Genomic DNA, 21,799 nt, shown 5'->3' with positions numbered 1-21,799 from the left:
TGTCTTAATAGTTTCTATTTTTTTTAATTTGAAGAGGGTAATTACAGAGATATCTTAAGGTCCAAAAATTTATTGAAATTTTTACAAAGTCTTAAATTGAAAGTGCTATGGAAAAGATCCTGTGTGATTTTTTTTTTTTTTTTTTTAGGTACTTGACCATCTTAAGTACAGAGAAGAAATCGAGAAGTTCCTCAAATGAAATTGACTAAACAACACATAAAACCAAATACTCATTTTCTTCTCAGTTTCTATTAAAAGTGCTTAGTACATTTGGACACTGTATGAAGACTTTCAAAACAGTGTACCAGGTATTTTTATAATTAGTAAAGGAAATACCCTAATTAATGCAACCTTTAGAAAACTTGTACATATATATATAGTACCACCTTTGATTATTTTGTGACTCTTAGTAAATATTTAGAAAAAAACTATACTTCCTACATTATTTTATTAGGATGAGTATTTCTAAAACCTTCATTTACAGTTGTCAAGATGGTATTTCCGGAGATGGTTAGGAGTAATTTAATGCCATTTCAGAGATAATATCTGAATTTAAATATTTTAGAAAAATAGTACTTTTTCTTGATTAGTTTTTTCTTAGTTATTTCAGAGATTAACCTTGGTGAGTCATAGGTTATTTCTGTGGCAGTTAATACTGTAATTGTGTGTGTGTATAAATACTTTTCTATGGTAAGAATCCTGTGACAGGGTTTTCTTCAGAAAGATCAGTCACAGAAAGTTTATAAATTGCCATAGTATTTTTGCATTTTGTATCTTTGCGAGATAAGGGAGCCAGATAGGGCTGTCAAAAACAGCTAAATGAAACTTTTGATTAGTTTCAACTTAGTTTAGTAGGTCATAGCATGGGTAAAAGTGCTTGTTTAAAGTAGAAGAATTTTACTTTTATCCCTGTTCTTCCCATACCATCATCCATGACTTGTGCTGATTGTTTTCCAGTGGCTTCAGCTTCTCCATCTTATTGTCTTTCTATTAAACCTGCCTGGCAAAATCCCCCACCTTGGATGGATTCAGTGGAGTATTCTACCAGGGCTGATGAGCACTGCTGGGGAAAAATTCACATTGTAGATTCGTGATATCTGTGAACGTTCTCTGCTCTCACCTGAGTCCTCAGTGCTGTCCACAGTCATTCTCCTTTACTCTTCTCACATCTCTCAGACACTGCTGTCTCACCCTCACGTTTAAGGATCAGTCCTTTCTACTTCACATCACTGACAGACCCCCTCAGCTTCTTACCCACAGATCTGCTAACTAGCCTCTATCTACTTCCATCCTTCCCTCCTTTCCCTTTGTTCAACGAAAGATGTTCTTTTGTCTAAAGCTCGTCACTTTTCTTACCACCGCTTTTTCGGAGACCACACACTATCTCCTCTCTTTTCTGCCTCTTCAAAATCTTCCTCTACTACCTCTTGGCCAACAAATTTTAAACATGCTTTTAACAAAACTTTTCTCATGCCCATCTCTGCCTGCTTCCCTTCATAGACTAATTCCTTGAAAAAATTACCTAATGATGACTTCTTTTATTTTTACCTTTCCCCATCAATAAATGCATTCCAGTTACGGGATTGACCCTCCCCACCCTGCTGTAATTGCTCGTACTAAGGTTATCAGTAACCTCCCTGTTGCTGAATCCTAGTGGACACTTCTTAGTACTTTTTTAATGTGATAAAGTAACATTTGGCATTCTTACTGATATCCTCCTTTAAACACTTCTGCCTTTTCCAGCACACTCTCCTGGTTTCCCTTCTGTCTTTTTCTGCTTTTTTCAGTGTTCTTTTCCTGTCTCTTAAATGTCCGTGTTGGTCCAGTCTCAGTCTCATTCTCTTCCTCTTCTCCCCGTCCCTTCTGTGCCACTTCATGTACTTTCCTGAGCAAATGACTAGCAAATCTCTCTCCAGCCTAGAGTGCACGGCAAACCCAGCATTGCTAAAACTGAACTCATCATCTTTTCTCAATAAAAATCTGTTCCTTTTCCAGTCACCATACACCCAGTTGTTAAAGCTCAAAACCTAGGACTTATCCTTGAACAGCTTTCTCACTGGCTCATCTTCCATGTTGTAATAGTCACCAACTCTATTGGAAGCCTACTTAAATTGGTCGTCTTCTCTATATACCTAGTATTTTATTATTAGAAGTCTTTCCATATAATAGTTTAAAATAATAATAATAAAAACTATGAATAATAACAATGTGTCTACAGAATAAAATTTAGAAGGCAGGCACCTGTTTCTAAAGGTGACTTGGAGGTGGAAGAGGAAAATACTTGCCTGTGTTTTCTACATTTTATAGGGGGAGATTTTTACCTTCTTAGATAAATCAGCTATTACTATGTTGAGAATTGATCAACATGCAATTATTTCTTTAGCTTCATAGTAATAGTTGTATAGGAATGTACCTTTTAAACACATTTGATATCATTATTAAGTTATTAAATATTCTATTCTCATATGAGTGTTTATCTCATCACAATGTTGTATAGACAAAGTTGTTTATTCTGTGAATTCAATAGACTTTATATAGTAAGTGGTCTTTAAAAAGATTTTTTTAAATTGGACCTATTTTTCCCAAACTAATTTTAATATTTAGTTTTTAAATTGTTTTAAAAACTTACCTTAATAGTGTTCAAAGTCATGTAGCCTTTAAATAGGTTCTTAGAAGAAGCTCTTCATTTTAGAGGGAATTCATCATAATATAAAAATAAAATGTAAAACATTATCTCTCCAAATATATTTTTAATTTATCTTAAAGTAAATTTTATTACTCTACTAATAGAAAGCATAGCATACACTATTTTAGGAAAAAATTGGTATGTAAGAGTTTTTACTTGAATACCTTCATAACTTTTCCATTCTAATTTATGTTTTACAGTTAGCTTCTAGTACTTCTGAAGATGGTATTGCCTCTACTGCATATGTAGTTTTTGGAGCACCTGTTCTTTAGTATTATAAATTATATTGGTACATCTAGGAAATAGGTGCAAAATGATTCGTCTAAATGTCATTTCAGCTCATTGGACATACCTCTCTGTGGGTATCAGTTATTTTGTAAAGTTCTTAAATATATTTCTAGTGTAAAAAACAATGCAAGGTATTGCTAAAAGTATATGAGAAGATGAGAAAAATGATCACATTAGTACCCCCACAACCAACAGTTGCTTTTATGCAAGCACTTTAGTATATGTTCTTAGTTGTTTTTTTTTTTTTTTAAGATTTTATTTATTTATTTGACAGAGACAGCGAAAAGAGGGAACACAAGCAAGGGGAGTATGAGAGGGAGAAGCAGGCTCCCACCGAGCTGGGAGCACGATGTGGGCTTGGTCTGGGGTCATGACCTGAGCCCTGAGTCGAAGGCAGACGCTTAACAGCTGAGCCGCCCAGGCGCCCCTCTTAGTTTTTTTTAATCTATGTGCAAGTTTTCGTATTGCTTTTTTTCCTCTTTTATATTCGATATTATAAACACGGGCAATATCATCGTTCAGCCTTCATAATTATATATGTTTGGGAGGGTACTCTTTCCTAATAGCATCCAGCCTGTGGTTTAACATTTAGTTTGTTTTCAGTTTATCACAGTTGTAACATAATGAACTATTTCCTGCATTATAGTTCCCCATTCCCTCGTTTCTTGTATTAGCTCTGGAGGGAGAGAATTACTGGGTCAAAACTCAATTTCCCAGTTCTTGATATGGTATTGCCAAAATGCTTTCCAGAAAGGTTATGCCAGTTTATGCTTTCACCATAGTGACTGAGAGTTCCAGTTTCCCTTTGCTGTCATCAGAATTAGGAAATATGTGTAATATAGTAAATTTAATAGTCCCTCATTTTAATTTGCTGCTGAACTTTATTAACATTTTTATCATTTTATGTTTATGGACTTCTTTTTAAATAACCTGTTTATACTTACTTTTCTTGGGTTTTTAGTGTTTTATTTTTCTTGTTTTTCCCCATAAATTCTTTATATAGTAAATATATTGAGTGTATACCTCATATTTCTTTCAGATTTTCCTCCTGATTTGTCATTTACTATTTATTCTCCATAAACTTGGGATTTACTTTTATGTGAATAAAATCTGTTAAACTTTTTCCCTTTTATTTCTGCATTCCATATTTGTAAGATCTCGATGTTTAAAGCCCATCCTGTTTTCCTGCTTGTCTGTCTGTTGTTTGATTTTTTTTTAATCTTCCTGATCTGTTTTTAATCTAGTTACTATCTTGGTGTTATGGTACAAGGCAGTCTTTTTCAATTGGGAGAGAATTAAGCTCTAAGGCATCTATTGTTTACTGTGAATTAATTCCTCTTCTATGTCTGAAATGGTACTGGGCATGTACCATCCTTGGGAGAATTGAAAATATTGTTACTCAGAACATTTTGCTGTGTTCTGTATTGAGATGAAGGATTCTAGTTGAGAAATGCTGTTAAATCTCTAAATAATCTTTTTCAAAATTATTAACAAATTGTCCCTTCAAGTGAATAATCCTATATCATCATACATCATAGTATTTTTGTGAGGATTAAATGGTAGAATGCCTGCAAAATATTTGGCATGGTGCCTGGCATATAGTAAACAAAATAGAGGTCAGCTGTGATTGATTAATTTTCCTCATTACATTTTTCTTTTGGGTATATTTCAGGATTTTGTGGGGGGTGGTATTTAATCATATAGGTACTCAATATGATTGAATATCTCTTGGGACTAGTTTTCTACTCGCCTAACCTCTATTGCTACTTTTGCTTTTATTTTTCAGATATTTAAATTTTTTATAAATATTTTACTTATTAGAGGGAGAGCACAAGCTTGGGGGGGGAGTGGGAGAGAGAGAAGTAGACTCCCCTGCTGAGCAGGGAGCCTGACATGGGGCTTGATCCCAAGATCAACTGACCGAGCCACTCAGGTGCCCCAGATATTTAAGTTTTTTATACTGACTTGTTTTGTCAGGTTCTAAGAAGAATCCCGTTGGGAATTCATTAAGTCTATATTTAGGGAAAAAAATGGTATGTTTATAAAATTTGTCCTCCCATGAGGGAAGATAGTTTGTTTTTCTACTTAGAAAATTTTCTCTTACATTGTTTTATAGTTCACTGGTGCTTCTTTACTTAGGGCAAAATCTACATTATTCCTAGATGTTTTCTTTTTTTGTCACTATTATAAGTGGCATCATTTTTCTCTAGTATATTTTCTGTGTGGTTGTTGGTGATACTTTGAAGTTCTTTGTTTTTTAATGCATATTTTAAAGAATATCACCTTTTGTATTCTCAGTGTTAATATTTCTGTTTCATGTTTTTCCATTTTGTAGAATTTTAAAAACAATGCTAAATAACTGATGTGTGACATTCTTGTTTTGGTCTTTATTTTAATAGGGATGTTCTTTATTTCTTATTTTAATATTGTTGGCTATTGGTTTAAAGTATATACTTCTTTCAACTCCTTGGAAAATTATTAAAGTAATGTGTGTTCATTGATAAAAAATAACAAATAGTATAACAGTACATGTAACTGTAAGGAAGTATCAGTGCATTTGTACTTTTTAAGATTTTTTCAGATTTAGTGTTGAATTTTATCACCATTTTTTGAGATGATAAAATTTAACTTCTCTGTAATCTATTAATATATTATTCTAATAGATATTCTAGCATTAAAACATCTCTGCAATAATTCCTACTTTGTCATGGATGATAATGCTTTTAATTTTTTGCTCTAGTGAATGAGATAAGTTGGGATTTTACAGTCAAAGTAACTCGGATATGTATTCCTTTTTGACATTTTTAGCTGAGTGACCTTGGAGAAATTAACTTCTTTTAATGTTAGTGTTATTTGTAAAATCTGAAACCTATTATAACCCTACTGTCTAATGGCTTTCTCTGCCCCTTGAATTCTAGATAAAGTTATCTACCCATCTCTTTCGCTCAGTCCTTCTCCAACTTGCGCAGTTCCACACCCAGTGGAAAGCCAGAGTCCTCCACAAGGTTATGTAGAAATCTCATTTTCTGCTGATCATCTCTATTTCTGAACGTCTGCTTCTGCCATTGCTCTTTCTTTTCTCATCTCTTTGACCCAGGTATGAAATTCAGTACCTTCCTGGATATTCACAAAATCCTCATTTTTTTTTTTTTAGTGGGGAGAATTTGCAACTTTGGTAGACTAGTCAAGATTTAGGGAAAACTGTGAGGTAGCAGCAATATAATTTAAAGTAAAGCAATAGGCATCATGCTTCTTGATTGTTTTAAGCCGCTGTATTGGCTTTTATTGCCCATTCACCCACCTAGGCCTGCTTCTCTCTCTGTCTTTTTATCTTGCTTACCACTACATTCCTGCTAAAACCAAACTTTTCTCCATGCAGAGCATTTCTACCCTCTTTGAAACTTTGACACAAAACAAATTCCCAGGTCTTTGGGAATATTAGTTTTTTTTCCTAAGAGCAGTTTTGGTTCCAGACATTAATAACTTTTTTCCTGCCTCATTGCTCTGCCTTTTAGGACTGTGTTCAATTAATTAAATAAAATAGCCTGAAAGCATGCAGGTCAGTACACATATTGGATTTTTTGAAATTTTCCTTCCCCTTCCCATCACTCCAGCTACTTAACTCATGTTAATTATAATATGTGTATGGCAGCTAAATCAATTTGTCTATGATGGGTGGTTGACACTACCTCTTTGTATTTCATAAAATCAACTTTTCTGAGATTCTTTTATGTCACTAAGCTTCATGGAATGATTTAAAAATTAGGAGTTTGTTTTTATGTGTTAAAAATGTTAGTTTTCACTTGTTTTGCAGAAAATTAATTGGTAAAACCAGGATGGCCACAGGAGGAGGTCCTTTTGAAGAAGGTGTGAATGATCAGGATTTACCAAACTGGAGCAATGAGGGTGTTGATGACCGACTCAACAATATGGTATGATAACTTATTATTGATGGTGTATCATTAACTACTAATGATAAAATGAAACTTTCCCCTGACTTAGCCAAATCAAATTCGCTGAGACTCTTTGTAAACACATTTTTTTCTTGCTGGGCAAGACATTAAATGACCCTGGGCTATTTGTTACATTATTTGAAGAGAGTCTTGTTTGCAGGTAACAGATATCAACCTGAATTATCTTAAGCCAAAAAGATTTATTAGAAGTGTATAAAGATGTTTTATGGAAAACAAGTTAAACACATTAAAACACTATAGCTGGGTTTTAGGAGGGGACTAGAAAAAGGAACTAGAAAATTGTCAAGAATTGCTTTTTCATTGCCCTGACTCTTTGCTTCTGAGTGCCTTTGCTTAACACAACTTTCTTTTCACAGACCAGCTTTCGCTCTCCTCTGGTTCATGTAATACGTGGCTGACCCTTTATTCTAAAGCTTTCAGTTATCGCCTCAATTATATACTGAGTAGTTATCTTTTAGTTCTGATTTGAAATTTTAAAATATGATTATCCCAGTTTGGATTAGATATGCATCTCTTTTCCAATCATCTGTGGCCAGGAAGGGGTAGGGTATGGATTGGGGTGGAGGGACAGTTCGTAGAGAAGGGAGTTGTGTTATAAATGAGGAGAATATCCCAAAAGGTTTTACTGTAGTAAAACTAAATGATTCTTGGGGTGCCTGGGTGGCTCAGTCGTTGCCCCTCTGCCTTCAGTTCAAGGCGTTATCCCAGGGTCCTGGGATCAAGCCCTGCATCGGGCTCCCTGGGAGCCTGCTTCTTCCTCTCCCATCCCCCTGCTTGTGTTTCCTCTCTCGCTGGCTGTCTCTCTCTCTCTGTCAAATAAATAAATAAAATCTTTAAAAAAAAAAAAAAACAGCTAAATGATTCTTCCAATATGATTAAGGTAGGACTTTATAGACCTTTTTGTTGAATGACTTTGGTTATGTGGGTATAACTAAGTAAATGAAAATATTTTCACATTAAAACATGAATCATTTTTGTCATTTCATGTCAGGTCTTATCATGTAGTACATTATTGCCTGTGAAAAGTAAGAATAGTTATGTTTATTGCTTACTATATCCTAGGCACTGTGCTAGATGTTTCATGAATGTTATTTTTAATCATATTTTAAAGGTGACACTATTTTAGAGATTAGGAAACTGAGACTATCGGAAGTTAAGTAAATTGCCTGGGTCACACAGTGAACATTTCTTCAGATAACAATAATTACTTTAGAATCTAGGTTGATTCCGGATCTGTCTTATACACACTGATTTTAAAGGAGGCCAGTAAAGGTATCTATAATTTGTTTTACTATCCAACTTATAAATGGTAGGGAACCATTTTTAAAAATGCTTTTGAAAATATTCAGACTGACTCTAGGGTTGGAGTTTGGCATTTATGTTTGTTTAAAGATCTATGATGGAAAGTAATCTATTTTCTGAAGGACTGTCTATGAAATTTAGGCTAGATGTAATGGCATGGGGGAACACATTAGTAGAAGTAAATAATTTTTTCTAAGGCTGTATGTTTATGTGAAAAATGTTTTGTCATTTTTAACTTTAAGGCTGACTAAAAATTTTTAAGCATATCAAATTACTTTCCTGGTTTGATAGAGGCAGATTAACTTTTGCCTTTACTTTTTTAAAGGATTGGGGTGGCCAACAGAAGAAAGCAAATAAATCATCAGAAAAGAATAAGAAAAAGTTTGGTGTGGAAAGTGATAAAAGAGTAGCTAATGATATTTCTCCGGAGTCATCACCAGGAGTTGGAAGGCGAAGAACAAAGACTCCACATTCATTTCCACACAGTAGATATGTGACTCAGATGTCTGTTCCAGAGCAGGCAGAATTAGAGAAACTTAAACAGCGGATAAACTTCAGTGATTTAGATCAGGTTTGTGAATTATTTTAAAAATCAAGTTATAACTATGGGAAATATTTAGAATGGGTTAAATAATTTGTCTTAAGAATAAAAAGTGAGCTCTTTATTTCCTTTTTCTTAGTTCTTGTGTATATGGAAAGAATTTAGTGGTGGTGGTATTACGTTCTTTGGAGGGCAGCAAAGACTTTATTTCTGAACTTGCTAAGGACAGGTGTTTTGTGACTTTATTACTAATACTCTATGACTCATGTAAGTCATTTCATCATGAAACTAAATTTTACATGCTCATAACTGAATAAGATTGCTATTAAGCAAAAGGGAGGATCCAGTTTAGAATATTTATCATTGGCTAAGTGTGGATGTTCTGGATTACCTCAAGTTTAAAATAAAACTCTGGTTGGTATTATAATCACTGAAGTAAAATTTGGAACTAAAAGTAATGAACTCTTAACAAATGTTTTATTGTCACATCAGTGCTTTAGAGAGATAAATAGTTTACCAAATATGCATAAAGGTATGTTCAAGTCTGGTGTGTTGATGGTGGTGATCACATGTCATTTAGTCATCTGTTTATAATTACTGAACGTTTACTATATACCAGGCACTGAGCTGAGCACTTTTCAGGCAGTGTTTCATCTAGACCCATCCTAATGCTGATGTTTATATTAATTAAGATCTACTCATTGGTTCCAAAGCCCATACAGAATTCGGTGAACAAGTATGATTAGCAATGTGAGTTATAAATAGGGTTTGTAGTCCTAGTACTTCATTTATACTGATCTTGCTCATATTCATCAGTTGAATTATGTCTGACAAAATGAGGAATAAGGAGGCATTGATCAAATTTTGATATTTTAGTAAAAGACTTTTGTAGATTTGAATCTTATGGACAGAGCTGTTTATGTATACTTAATTAATATGGTAAAACTGATCAAGAACATTGGAATTTTTTTTTAATTGTAAAATTAATGTTTGTGGGATTTGGTTTCTTTTTCATATGTAGAGAAGCATTGGAAGTGATTCTCAAGGTAGAGCAACAGCTGCTAACAACAAACGTCAGCTTAGTGAAAACCGAAAGCCCTTCAACTTCTTGCCTATGCAGATTAATACTAACAAGGGCAAAGACGCTGCTATAAGTCCTCCAAAGAGAGAAATGACTGGATCAGCCCAATGTAAAGAGTTGTTTGCGTCTGCTTTAAGTAATGACCTTTTGCAAAACTGTCAAGTCTCTGAAGAAGATGGAAGAGGAGAGCCTGCAATGGAGAGCAGCCAGGTGAAAAATGTTTCTTTTGCTCTTTGCTTTCATGAGCTCCAAAGTAGAAATATTGAGATTAAGAAAGTTTTACTGGGTTATGCACATAGGACTTTTAGCCAAGTACTTCTGGACTCTCCTTATTAATCTCTCAGATTTATTCAATATAGTGTAAATTTCTTTTTACCCAAAATGATTGTAGAAATGGAATATTGTAAATTAAGGCTTCTGTTTACCTGCCAAAGGCTGTGTGCCAATTTTTTAGTAAAGAGGAGTTTGAAACAATGGGATTAGTAGATTGTAAGAATTTTTTTAAATGGTTATATAGTTCTTTTGAAAAGTACTTTCAAAAGTATATTACTTTTACTTAAAAGGCAATAATATATAAACATTAGAAAAACTTTACATAAATAATAGTTTAAAGGCATGCAGTTTTGTGAGTTAAATTTTTCAGGTAACGTAAATTAAAACTAATTTTGAATTTTTTAATTTTTTTAAATTTTTTTAATTTTTATTATTTTTTTAAGATTTTATTTATTTATTTGACAGAGAGAAACAGCGAGAGAGGGAACACAAGCAAGGGGAGTGGGAGAGGTAGAAGCAGGCTTCCCGCCAAGCAGGGAGTCCGATGCAGGGCTCGATCCCAGGACCCTGGGATCATGACCTGAGTCAAAGGCAGACGCTTAATGGCCGAGCCACCCAGGCGCCCCTAATTTTGAATTTTTAAATTCACAGTAATTGGAGTTGTTAGTATTGCCAGTTATGTTTCGGTTAAATTCTAAATTTGATTCAGAACTTTTGCATGTATGAATTCAAATGATAAACCTAGGTAACTCTTTGGTTACTATATTTGAAATAAAAAATATGTAGAAGTCGGGGCGCCTGGGTGGCACAGTGGTTAAGCGTCTGCCTTCGGCTCAGGGCGTGATCCCAGCGTTCTGGGATCGAGCCCCACATCAGGCTCCTCCGCTATGAGCCTGCTTCTTCCTCTCCCACTCCCCCTGCTGTGTTCCCTCTCTCGCTGGCTGTCTCTCTCTCTGTCGAATAAATAAATAAAATCTTTAAAAAAAAAATATGTAGAAGTGTTGCTATGGAATTCATTATGCTCACTTTTACATACTGTTTATTTTCATGCTTTTTTTTCCCCCAAATGTTTTTCATGCAGATTGTAAGCAGGCTTGTTCAGATTCGTGATTACATTACTAAAGCTAGTTCCATGCGGGAAGATCTTGTAGAGAAAAATGAAAGATCTGCTAATGTTGAGCGCCTTACACATCTAATAGATCACCTTAAAGAACAAGAAAAGTCATATATGAAATTTCTCCAAAAAATCCTTGTAAGTTTTGGACCTTTTAAATAATGTGTTGAGTTATTTTTCTGGTATATTAGTGTACATATGCTGATGACATTCTGATTCCACCCCAGAGGAATTATATATTTTCAAAAAATCGTGCCATCCATTATAACATTTTATTGCCCTTTTTAATAGTTGTATGATTTATACCACTAAAATATTTCAGGCTAGAGAAAATGAGGAGGAGGATGTTCGGACTATAGATTCAGCTGTGGGATCTGGTTCTGTAGCTGAGAGCACATCGCTAAACATAGATGTGCAGTCTGAGGCTTCAGATACCACGGTAAGCGGCTTTTTGGTAATTAAAAGTGCTGGAAATGAAGATTTAAACTTTCCTCCCATTTTTCAAGATGATATTTTTTATAGGCATTCCTTAATGAAAAGTATATTTCAGGGAAGAAACCCTCAAATTGTTAATGCTGTATATATTGTTTTAAAACATGGAAGTATAAAAGTTTTACTTACATTAAACACTTTTCATGGTTGATTTAAAAATCTGATTTGTGATATGCTTGCAGAAACACAGTTTTTCTATTGGTTTCATTAAGCACAGCTTCACTCATTTCAAGAAGCATTGGGAAAGTTAAAATTTATCATGAGTATAAGAGCTAGAAGTACAAAATATCATTACTAAGTATATTGTCTCTTGGAAAAATCTCCCAAGATTTTGGTATTGAGGACTCATTTGAAGGCTACTAGGATTTTTTATACTTCGGGCTAGCTTTGAACTATAGCAAAACCAGACGACTGAAACGGAATTGGAACCAGGGTATCATTTACATTATGATTTATTCATGGTGAGAAAAATAAAATTTCTAACTCTGCAAAATGAAATTTATCAAAATACTGTCTTTTGGAAAAATAATCAGAAATTTAAAGAATTTTGAGGAAAGCTTTGTAAAATAAACTTAGTTCATAGGAGGTAGTGTGCTTCAAAACTAGTATGCTTTTAAGCATTTTGAACAGGTGCACTTATAACCATGCATTAGTAAACTTGAAAACCTGTTACCAGTAAAGCTTTTCTTATGGAATATAACCATGTATGTCCATCTTTTGTTTCTGAGATATGTTCCAAAATACCACTCAGCATGAGAAATTTGAGGGTTTGTTTCCATTTAGTGTTGACCTGCATAGTTTCTTACCTGCCTCCTTTCTGTTCCCTGCCCTTCCTAGAAATTTGAAGAGGAAATTTGAATTTTTCTCCTACATTGTTTTCACCAGGAGATAGATATTCAGAGGGCTTGATGCAGACAACTGTTGAAAATAGAGTCTGTTGTGGGGAAATTGTTTTTCTGATTACAGTGGTGCTGGGAATAATGTTTTTCCTCACATTTCATTCTTGCAGAAATGGAGGAGTTGGGGAATATGGGTAAAGGAATTCTGTTGGGGAGGGGCAGGAAATGGTATAGTTAATTATTTTTATTTATATACTAGCGTATATAGCGTTCACTGTGATGAGAATATTTTTCGTAACATAAAATGACAAAGTTGATATTAATAACAGCAGAATAAATGTTAAAATATGCTCCAGTTGTTATATAGTTTGGAAATTGCCTATTATATGATATTTGATTATAGTAAGCATTAGTCTAGTCTACAGAGATTTAAGTCTTAAGTTATTGCCACTTGGGGGGAGGGTGGATTGATTTTGAAAGAGATGAATTGGTAAATTTTTTGTATTTATTCACGAGGCTGGCTTGTATGTTAAACAGGAGTTTGTATTAAGAAATTAATATGCTACACTATTTAATAAAGGAGGCATCTTTTAGTCTGAGAATTCGGCCGTGCATTGAGGACAAACTAGGGAATTCAGCTTCACAAGAACAGGTTTCAGACATTGACGTTACCACAAGTCCAAAAGGGAAAGGTGACAGAACTCCTCAGAATGACAGGGAACTGAGGCCTAATAGGAAATATAGCCGAAAACGTGGATTTCCCTCAAAGGTATATTTCACAATATTAATTTGGGAAGTCTCTGTATGAGCACCTCTTTTGTTCACATTTCCTCTTCCTTATTTGCCTTTCTGTTGTTACTATTACTCTTAAATATATATGCTATTAACACGGATAATTATACTGTAATTTGCCTTAGTAAAATGGTCTCCCTTAGTGTTTTTATTTATTCTTCTCTGTTTTCCTATACTCCTTTCCATGGATTATATGTGGCAGCAGTATTTAATTTGCATTAACAAAGGACTTAATCCATTTTCTTTTTTTTGCTGTTGAGAACTCAAAATAGAACTTTCTTAAACCTTAACCATTAGTTGCCTTTTGTTTCTTGATATTTGTATTCATGGATGAACATGGTACTTTTAAATTTTGTCTTAATTCTTGCAGTCATTCATTAAAGAAAAAGAAAATGGAGTAAGCTGTTAGCTTTCCTGTCTTTCTAAGAATGCAGTATTTTTATAGTGCTTTTTTTTTTTTCATTTGTGGTTTATATTTTATTGGAAACCCCTTCCATTCTTTTTTTTTTTTTTTTTAAATACTTAAGCAAAAAAAAAAATGTTGCTTGGTAATGTTTCTGCTGGTTTTTTTCCTCCAGTGTTTACTCTAAATTTTCCATGATTTGCATAAAGCACTCAGGAAAGGTTTAAAGACAACTCTTTGTGTATTTACACTTAAAACAAGTTTCAATAAAAGCATTTATAAGAAAGTGCTCATATCCATTTGGCAGGAGTCAAATACTATTTTAATAAATGTAGATTAGGGGCGCCTGGGTGGCTCAGTCCTTAAGCGTCTTTGGCTCAGGGCTTGATCCCAGCGTTCTAGGATGGAGCCCCGCATCAAGCTCCCCCTCTGGGAGCCTGCTTCTTCCTCTCCCACTCCCCCCTTCTTGTGTTCTCTCTCTCGATGGCTGTCTCTCTCTCTGTCAAATAAATAAATAAAATCTTTTAAAAAAATAAATATAGATTAGACTAATTTCTTTTGTTTTATTAGTAGCTTATATTAACTAGGACTGTTTTTATTTTGTTATGCACTTTTTTTTTTTGGCTGTTTAAAAATGACAAAACCTCTAAGTATTTTGGCATTTTTTTTTTTTCTTGGCTCCCATAAGAATTTGAGGATACAGTTTGAAATCAGCTAAGATGATCTTACTATGAAATATTAAAGCAAAAGGTGCCCAATACAACAGAAGAGTAAATTAACTAGCTGATTATTTTTGAAACTAGTAGCATTGGAGAAGAGAAAGTGTGAGACACGATAAATATTCTTTGGAACTTACTGTTCTCTTTAAGTCTTCTGAACAGTGAGTGACAAACAGAAAAATCTTTCAGTTTTTTTTTCTAAGGTGATATATTTACTTTTAAAAACCATTTTTCTGTTTCTCAGTTTCCTTGAATAATAGCCTTATAAATGAATATTGCTCACTATTGAACTTTCTTCTTGGAGTTTATTCCAATTGATTCTCTTTAATCTTTTGATTCTTAGGGCCATCCTAGGGGTAGTTCTATCAGTACTCTACTCATAATATTATTTGATTATTTGAAAAAACTCCTCATTCTCACCAACTGACTTTATTTTTCCTCTGCTGTGCAGAACTATGTTCTCCCCACCTCACCTTCATTCCCTACTTATCATCCTTTCAAAATGTCATATTCTGTTAGGAGAGTAGGAAAAAAGTTGAGATTCAGAGCTTAAGCAGCCTTGTGAGTTGCAGCTTGAAAGGAAGTGGTTGATATTCTCCAGCTACTTACAAGGACAGAATCCATTTTATGGAATATTTTATAGACATGATGACACTTTGCATGCTTTTTTAAAAAGAAGCCTTCCACCCGTGCCCTCATTATTTTCCCATACTCCTCTTTCCTGCACATTCACTTGCAGCTTTTAGAGACTTCATTAAGCTTTTTAAAATATCACCTACTCTTTTTTTTTGCTATTATTTTCATCATTTCTAGTTATTTCATGCGGGCTGACTTTGTCTCCCAGACCAGACTATGTTTCCTTAGACATGGTATCTTAGACTTTTGTATTTAAAACTATGTAAGCACACAATTTTGGGGCAGGCAGTATGGTGTGGTAAACACCAGCCTTCACCTTAGGAACCTGACTTGCCCTGTGATATTGGATAAATCACAGCTTTATTTTGTCTGGGCTTATAGTTCCTCACCTTTCACATGAAAAAAAAAAAAATGGAGTACATATTATCTAAGGTACTTTTCAGCTACAAAAATAAATTTGGATCCATGAAAAATTATTGGAGGAACCTCATCTGACTAGAGGAGAGGAAGACAGTTTTCTGAAATTGGACTGTTACCTCTGTGCAGTTTTGGAGTTCATGTCTAAGTTATTTTTTCTATCTATAAACTAAAAATGTACTTGTTGGAGGTGATTCAAAAAGTTTAAGTGAAAATAGTGTTTGAAAGGTGAATATATTCTTCACTTCCCTTTTGGATTCCTATTCCATGCGCCATCTGCTTGGCATGTTATAATCCCTAGGTATTTTTATTTCCATTTTCTCATTTTCCCTTTCTTTATATTTGACTATAGTCCCTTCCTGCCTCCCTCAGCTCAGAGCTTCTGAGTATTAGTTTGAAATGTTAATTATATGGATGCAAAAGTTACTAAGCAGTAATAAACTCTACTAATTGCAAAATTGTTGGGAATTCATTTTTGGATTAGTGAAAAATCTGAAGATAATTGTGTTTAAGAAATAGTTCAGAATTCTTTATAATTTGAGTATCAGAGTTTTGGAAATAAATGTGACTAACAAGGGGCTTCTGGGTGGCTCATTTGGTTAAGCCCCTCCCTGCCTTCTGCTCAGGTCATGATCCCTGGGGTCCTGGGATCAGTGCCCCCCACCCCCCACGCCCCCACCCCTGCTCTCTATTGCGCTCTCTTTCTCTCAAATAAGTGAATAAAATCTAAAAGAAAATGTGACTAACAAGGATTAAAGTTCCTTTTAAAAATTTGCTTCTTAAACGGTAAAAACCCAGAATGTTATTTAGTAAACTCTTTAAAATTAGGTAGCTTTAAGGTTAGCTTGAAGTCTGAACTACATATTTTTGAGAGATGGGAGGATTATAAATTGACATAAGCCAGAACTAAGAAGATGAATTTTGACAGGAATGAATATAAATGTTAGCAACTTAACTCCGCTTTTATAGGCCAGGAGAGAACCAAGTACACAGTAGTTAATTTGAAAGGGGCTTTAGTTTTTTGGAAATTAAAGACAACAGAGAATCTTTAGTAAGTACTAATTTGACCAAGATCATTGCTTTTCTTCCATGTTCATGAAGTCTAGTCAGTCAATACAGGATAGAGGCAGCATTGACTGAGTTCTCTGATTTGTACATCAAATATTCCTACCATAGTCTTTCTACTTCCTTATTTGATCTTACTTCTTTCCAGTATTTAATTTAGAGCCATATACTTACTCACTTGGGAAGGTAAAGAGAAGGCATTTTTGCAAAGTATGGATAAGGAATGTCACCCAGTAGGGACTCCCTCTGGAACCATCTGTGTTTCCATAATTCCTGCAGGATCACATGTACATAGAGAAAGTAGATCAGTACATTTTTACTTTGAAATGAAATTATTAAACTTATTTATTCTCCTCAATAACTTTTGTAGTTGGGATTATTCAGTTAAAATATACATAACCCCAACCAAAATTTGGTAGCAGAGCAAGTTTAAAATTGACTAAATGTTTCTAAGTTAATAGAAATATTCTATGTAAATATTAGGTAAAATCTTTAAACTTTTAAAATATAAGATTTTTAAAAAGGCAGATCCATGATGAAAAATTCCAATATGGTATATATACATTTCATATGTAATTTGGCTTATACTTTATTTTTTCCAAGTTGTATTTAAATTGGTCTCTGTTTGATTGACTTTTATTTTTTCTTGTTGGGGTAAATTTCACTGATTTTAAGATTAATATTTAACATTTTATAATTTTTTTAAAGTGGCATCTGTTTAAACTTGTTCCTCTACTTTTAGGCAAAATGGTAGCTTTTGGAGATAATTTCAAAGTATTTAATGTTCTCAGACTCAGCTAAATAAGCATAATTTAAAAGAACACGTAATAGTGATATCTTTGATACAAAATATAAGGTTTTCTGTTTTATGCTTACAAAATGAGACGCAAGTAAATGAAAGCCGTTTATATCAAATTATCAAATAAAAGTGTTTTTACAATTTTTGTCCTTGGTTAGAAAATAGTGGGTTTGGTTTTTTTTATTAGTGTTTTCTTTTTTAACATCATTTCTAGAAGTGGGGCAGAAATTTTTTTAGTCCTCTTCAAGGATATTTTTAGGACATTAACCTGGTATGATCTGTTCTTCCTTTTCTGTAAGGTCTGGATCCCTTGTGTGTGTGTGTGTGTGTGTGTGTGTGTGTGTGTGTGTGTGTGTAGCTCTTTTTGACCTTCTGACCTTCTTTTTTATATGCCTTTTTTTTTTTCCTTTGTTAATTCCTCTTCATGCTAAACCATTGCTTATGATCTTTTACTGAAATTACCTAACTACCTAACTCAACATGGCAGGCTATCTCTGTCATCATTTTATTCCTGCTCTTTTTTCCTTCAAGTCTACTGAAACTGTATTTACCATTATGTATTTAATACTAATTTATCATCTGTGTCTGTACTGTGCCATTGGTAGTTGAAACAGGAACATGAATTTTAGTAATCAGATATAAGTATTATTGATCTTATTTTCTAGGCCGGAGATCCTCAGCAGGAGCCTATGGAAGAGATAGAAAATTTGAAGAAACAACATGACTTACTAAAAAGGATGTTACAGCAGCAGGAGCAACTGAGAGCTCTGCAGGGACGACAGGCTGCTCTTCTTGCTCTGCAGCACAAAGCAGAGCAAGCTATTGCTGTGATGGATGATTCTGGTATGCCCCAGTGTAGCATGTTGTTATTATAAGTAAGGCTCAATTAATAATGGTATTGCAAGGTGGATGCTGGTTATTATAGATCTTAATTGTTGACTAGTTTAGAAACCTGTATATGAGGCTTACCCTGTCCTGTGCTTTTCTCTGGTTATGCAGAAAAGGTTGCAGGGACAACTCCTGGCCATCATACTGTACCGGGCAGCCAGCCAGCTCGCTCTCCTTTTCATCAGAGAGTACCCTTAAGAGGTAAAAGAGACAGGCTGTAGTTCTGTTTTTGTACCTCACACTGATAGGGCTCTTCATGGTTTTTTTTTTCCCACTTTTTGTACTTTATTCACCTGGGATTGCCATACTTCTCTTGCCTACCAAGGAAAGGTCAAAACCTGAAGGGAGACAGTGCATAAATTTGTAGAGCTTCTTTAGCTTCTAATGTTGGTAGTAGCTCTGTTATTTCAGTTAGGTGCCCAGTTGTATACACTAGTGTCTTTGAACCGTATTTATATTCTATATATAGTCTTCCTGAGACTCAGAAACGTTTCTTTCATTTTTCCTTCTTCCTTCATAGCCATGTATCATTTAGGTGGAAATTGTATTGAATTCTTCAGTATTGAGTCTAATTTTATAGTTTTTTTTCATCATTTTCAAACCTGTTTAATTTCTCATTAAGTTGAAAACAACTTGTTACCTATTAGAACTCAGTAAAACTAAGGTATATTTTCTAGTCTGTCATCTTAGTCTAATAATAATTTATTTCCTGTAGGCTCTCTATTTTAGGTCCTCACTGAGGTTACCTTGTTATTACTCAACTTATGCTGCTGTCCACACCTAGCCCAGTGGCTTAGCCCTCTGATCACTGTTATACATAATTTAATTTTGCATTTTCATATGGAACTATATGACTTCCAAGTACCTTACTCTTTTGTAATAATTACATAATTGTATATTTTATATATATAATATATATAGTAATAATTAGATAAATTTTCAACCCATTTTTCCCTTGTAAAGTCCAGAATTCATTAGCTTTTACATTTATATTTAGGAAATAGATAATTTAGAATAAAACAAAATATATAAACAGTGACATACTAGTTAATGGCTAATGACTTTTAAATATTTTAAATATTTTTCAAGTTCTGGATTTCAGAGATTTGCCTGTGGTGGTGATGTGATTTCGGATACTTATGTTTACATCATCTCATTTGATTATCAGAGAATTGTAGGTCAGTCGCCAGAGCTTTTTCTCTTAGTCTCATTTGGGAGAGAAGGAGCTCTAACACAGAGTTTGTGACTTGCCTGTACTTATATGACATATCAGTAAAATCAGATTTCTTGAATTCTAGGTCAGAGATCTTTTTCTGAATATATGAACTTTTTTCTTCTTCTTTAAAATATACTATAATGAGGCAGACACTAAGTAGAATGAACCAAGAGTTTAAGATTAAATTTATTTTTTATATTATTTCAAAAAGAATTTCAGGTTAGTAATTTTAAAACATATTCTCTTGTATTTATGAGTTTCTGATGAAAAACCAGAAGGATAGTATTTAATCTTCTGGTATGTAAACGAGGCAAAATAATAGTTGTGGGGAAAGTTGTTCTTTACTGAACTAGCAGTGTGGGTTAGTAATCTGTAATTTCTTTCTTTTCAAAATAGAGTTCGCACTGATACTTGGGATTCTAAATAGCCCTGAAATTCTGATTTCTCTTTGAAAAAGCTAGTATTTTCCTTTAAAGCAGAAACAATTTATAGCCAGTGTCTCTTTTAGAGCTGGGAAGGATAAGCACAGAGCGGTTGGGTAGTAGAGCAGGAACCCCTTATCAAAATTTCATCAGAATAGTGCCTCAGGAATAGTGCCATAAGGATATAAAAACTACGGTCTTATAGTATGCATTGTATCACAAGCAACTACTTTAGTAGTTGGACTTTTGGATTTGGCCCACTGTGTAAAATAGTTTCATGGAACATATCCATGCCAGTTTGTTTAGGTAACATTTGTGGTTGCTTTTTCCCTGCAATGGCAGAGCTGGATAGTTGAGACAGAACTGTATTTCCACAAAGCCTAACATATGTACTATCTGAATCTTTATGAAAAATTTGTCAGCCCCTGTATAGAGCATTGATTCTTTTGGGGGAAGGTGTGGGGATTGAGACCTGTCAGTATCAGCTGTGCTTTTTCAGATTAACCACTTTCCCTGCCACTCCCCCAACCCAACCTGATAGGCCTGTCCTCTCTCTACTCCACTGTGTCATTATTCTTCATTGGAATGTAGCAATATCCCTCCTTGAATGATGGGACAGAAGAAGATGAACCGCTATACTAGAGTTTTCTGTGTCCCTGTTTTCAGGTTAGATGGAAACTTCTATTAAAATGATTGTTTAGGAGATAAATCTGAGGGTTAACTAGTTTTAAATTATGTTAGGTAAGATTTTTTAAAATTCTTCCCCCCCCCCCGAATTTATTTTTAGCTTCTCAGAAATTGAAAAGGTATATTAATTTGTTTGCTTTAATGAACAGTTGTTAATTTTCTTTCCAGTTGTAACAGAAACTACAGGTAGCCTATCTGGAGTTAGTATCACTTCTGAACTAAATGAAGAATTGAATGATTTAATTCAGCATTTTCATAATCAGCTTCGTGATTCTCAGGTAATTTAAATTTTTTAGTATAGTTGAGTTTAAAATCATATTAATTAAACCAGTGGTTCCCAAACTTCACTATTGCAAAAATATCAGCTGGCATTTTCTTTAAAGAAAATATATAGTTTTCTGATCATGGGGATCCCCTCACTCCCAAAGTATGTATGCTTCATATAGTTGAGGTGGGCTTCCCCACTGTGTGATTCCACTGCTGGTATTCTGGGGACTATACTTGGAGAAACACTAAATTAGAGGAAAATCTATGTTGAATGCTGTGATAGGTGAAACTTTCTTCTTATATGCTACTAGATAATACGTTCTTTATTCCTCTCCAAAGATTCTTTATGGTCATAACTTCTAAAGCTTAAGTTATATTTGAATCTATGTCCTTAAATATTTTACTAACAATTTTGGAGAAAGTTCTTAAGTTTAATTTCAGAGTTAATAAGTGTTACAATTTGATGACCTTCGTAAATGATTTAAATGCAAATTTCAATCTATGGGCCTTGAGTAAGAAAGGGTGAATTTTTACCTCTTTACTGGAAATGAGTATGAAGATTCAGTGTCTCCTGTCTGTTGACCAGGTAAAAATAAATGAAAATGGTCTACCACTTTGTAGAATTATTTAGCAGTATCTAGCACATTTTTTTGGTGACCCTGCAAATGCCCCATCTTAGAGAAATTCTTCACGTGGTCACAAGGAGATATATATACAAGAATGTTCATGGCAGGTTTTGTTAATAGCAAAAATCTAGAAACAATCTAAATGTCCATAAACAGGAAAATGGATTAATAAACTATGATATACACGTAGAGTGAAATCTTACAGCCAGTTACAGTAAATGAGCCAGAGTTAATAAATGAAAAACACGAGTTTAAGAAGGATACCACTTGGC

General features: G+C 34.0%; 1 protein-coding gene across 50 annotated transcripts in view; it reads left to right on the top strand.

Annotated features, from left to right (window-relative positions):
* Positions 1–21,799, top strand: part of PCM1 (pericentriolar material 1) — an 80,615-nt gene that overhangs the window by 5,087 nt on the left and 53,729 nt on the right. For 8 of the 50 annotated variants that reach the window (XM_057303468.1, XM_048226359.2, XM_057303472.1 and 5 more), the window contains exons 3-10: positions 149–308; positions 5,893–6,071; positions 6,789–6,906; positions 8,576–8,821; positions 9,813–10,082; positions 11,227–11,397; positions 18,087–18,264; positions 20,803–20,912. In XM_057303468.1, coding sequence (XP_057159451.1) covers positions 6,811–6,906; positions 8,576–8,821; positions 9,813–10,082; positions 11,227–11,397; positions 18,087–18,264; positions 20,803–20,912 — 1,071 coding nt within the window. In that variant the 5' untranslated portion in view covers positions 149–308; positions 5,893–6,071; positions 6,789–6,810. Of the gene's footprint in view, positions 1–148; positions 309–5,892; positions 6,072–6,788; positions 6,907–8,575; positions 8,822–9,812; positions 10,083–11,226; positions 11,398–11,581; positions 11,699–13,170; positions 13,360–18,086; positions 18,265–18,420; positions 18,511–20,802; positions 20,913–21,799 lie in introns of all 50 variants that reach the window. The other 42 variants (XM_057303448.1, XM_048226330.2, XM_057303462.1 and 39 more) reach the window with 12 other exon arrangements.

Source organism: Ursus arctos, unplaced genomic scaffold (genome assembly GCF_023065955.2).
Source record: "Ursus arctos isolate Adak ecotype North America unplaced genomic scaffold, UrsArc2.0 scaffold_27, whole genome shotgun sequence".
Lineage (NCBI taxonomy): Eukaryota > Metazoa > Chordata > Mammalia > Carnivora > Ursidae > Ursus > Ursus arctos.
This window is presented reverse-complemented; position numbering and strand designations above follow the sequence as displayed.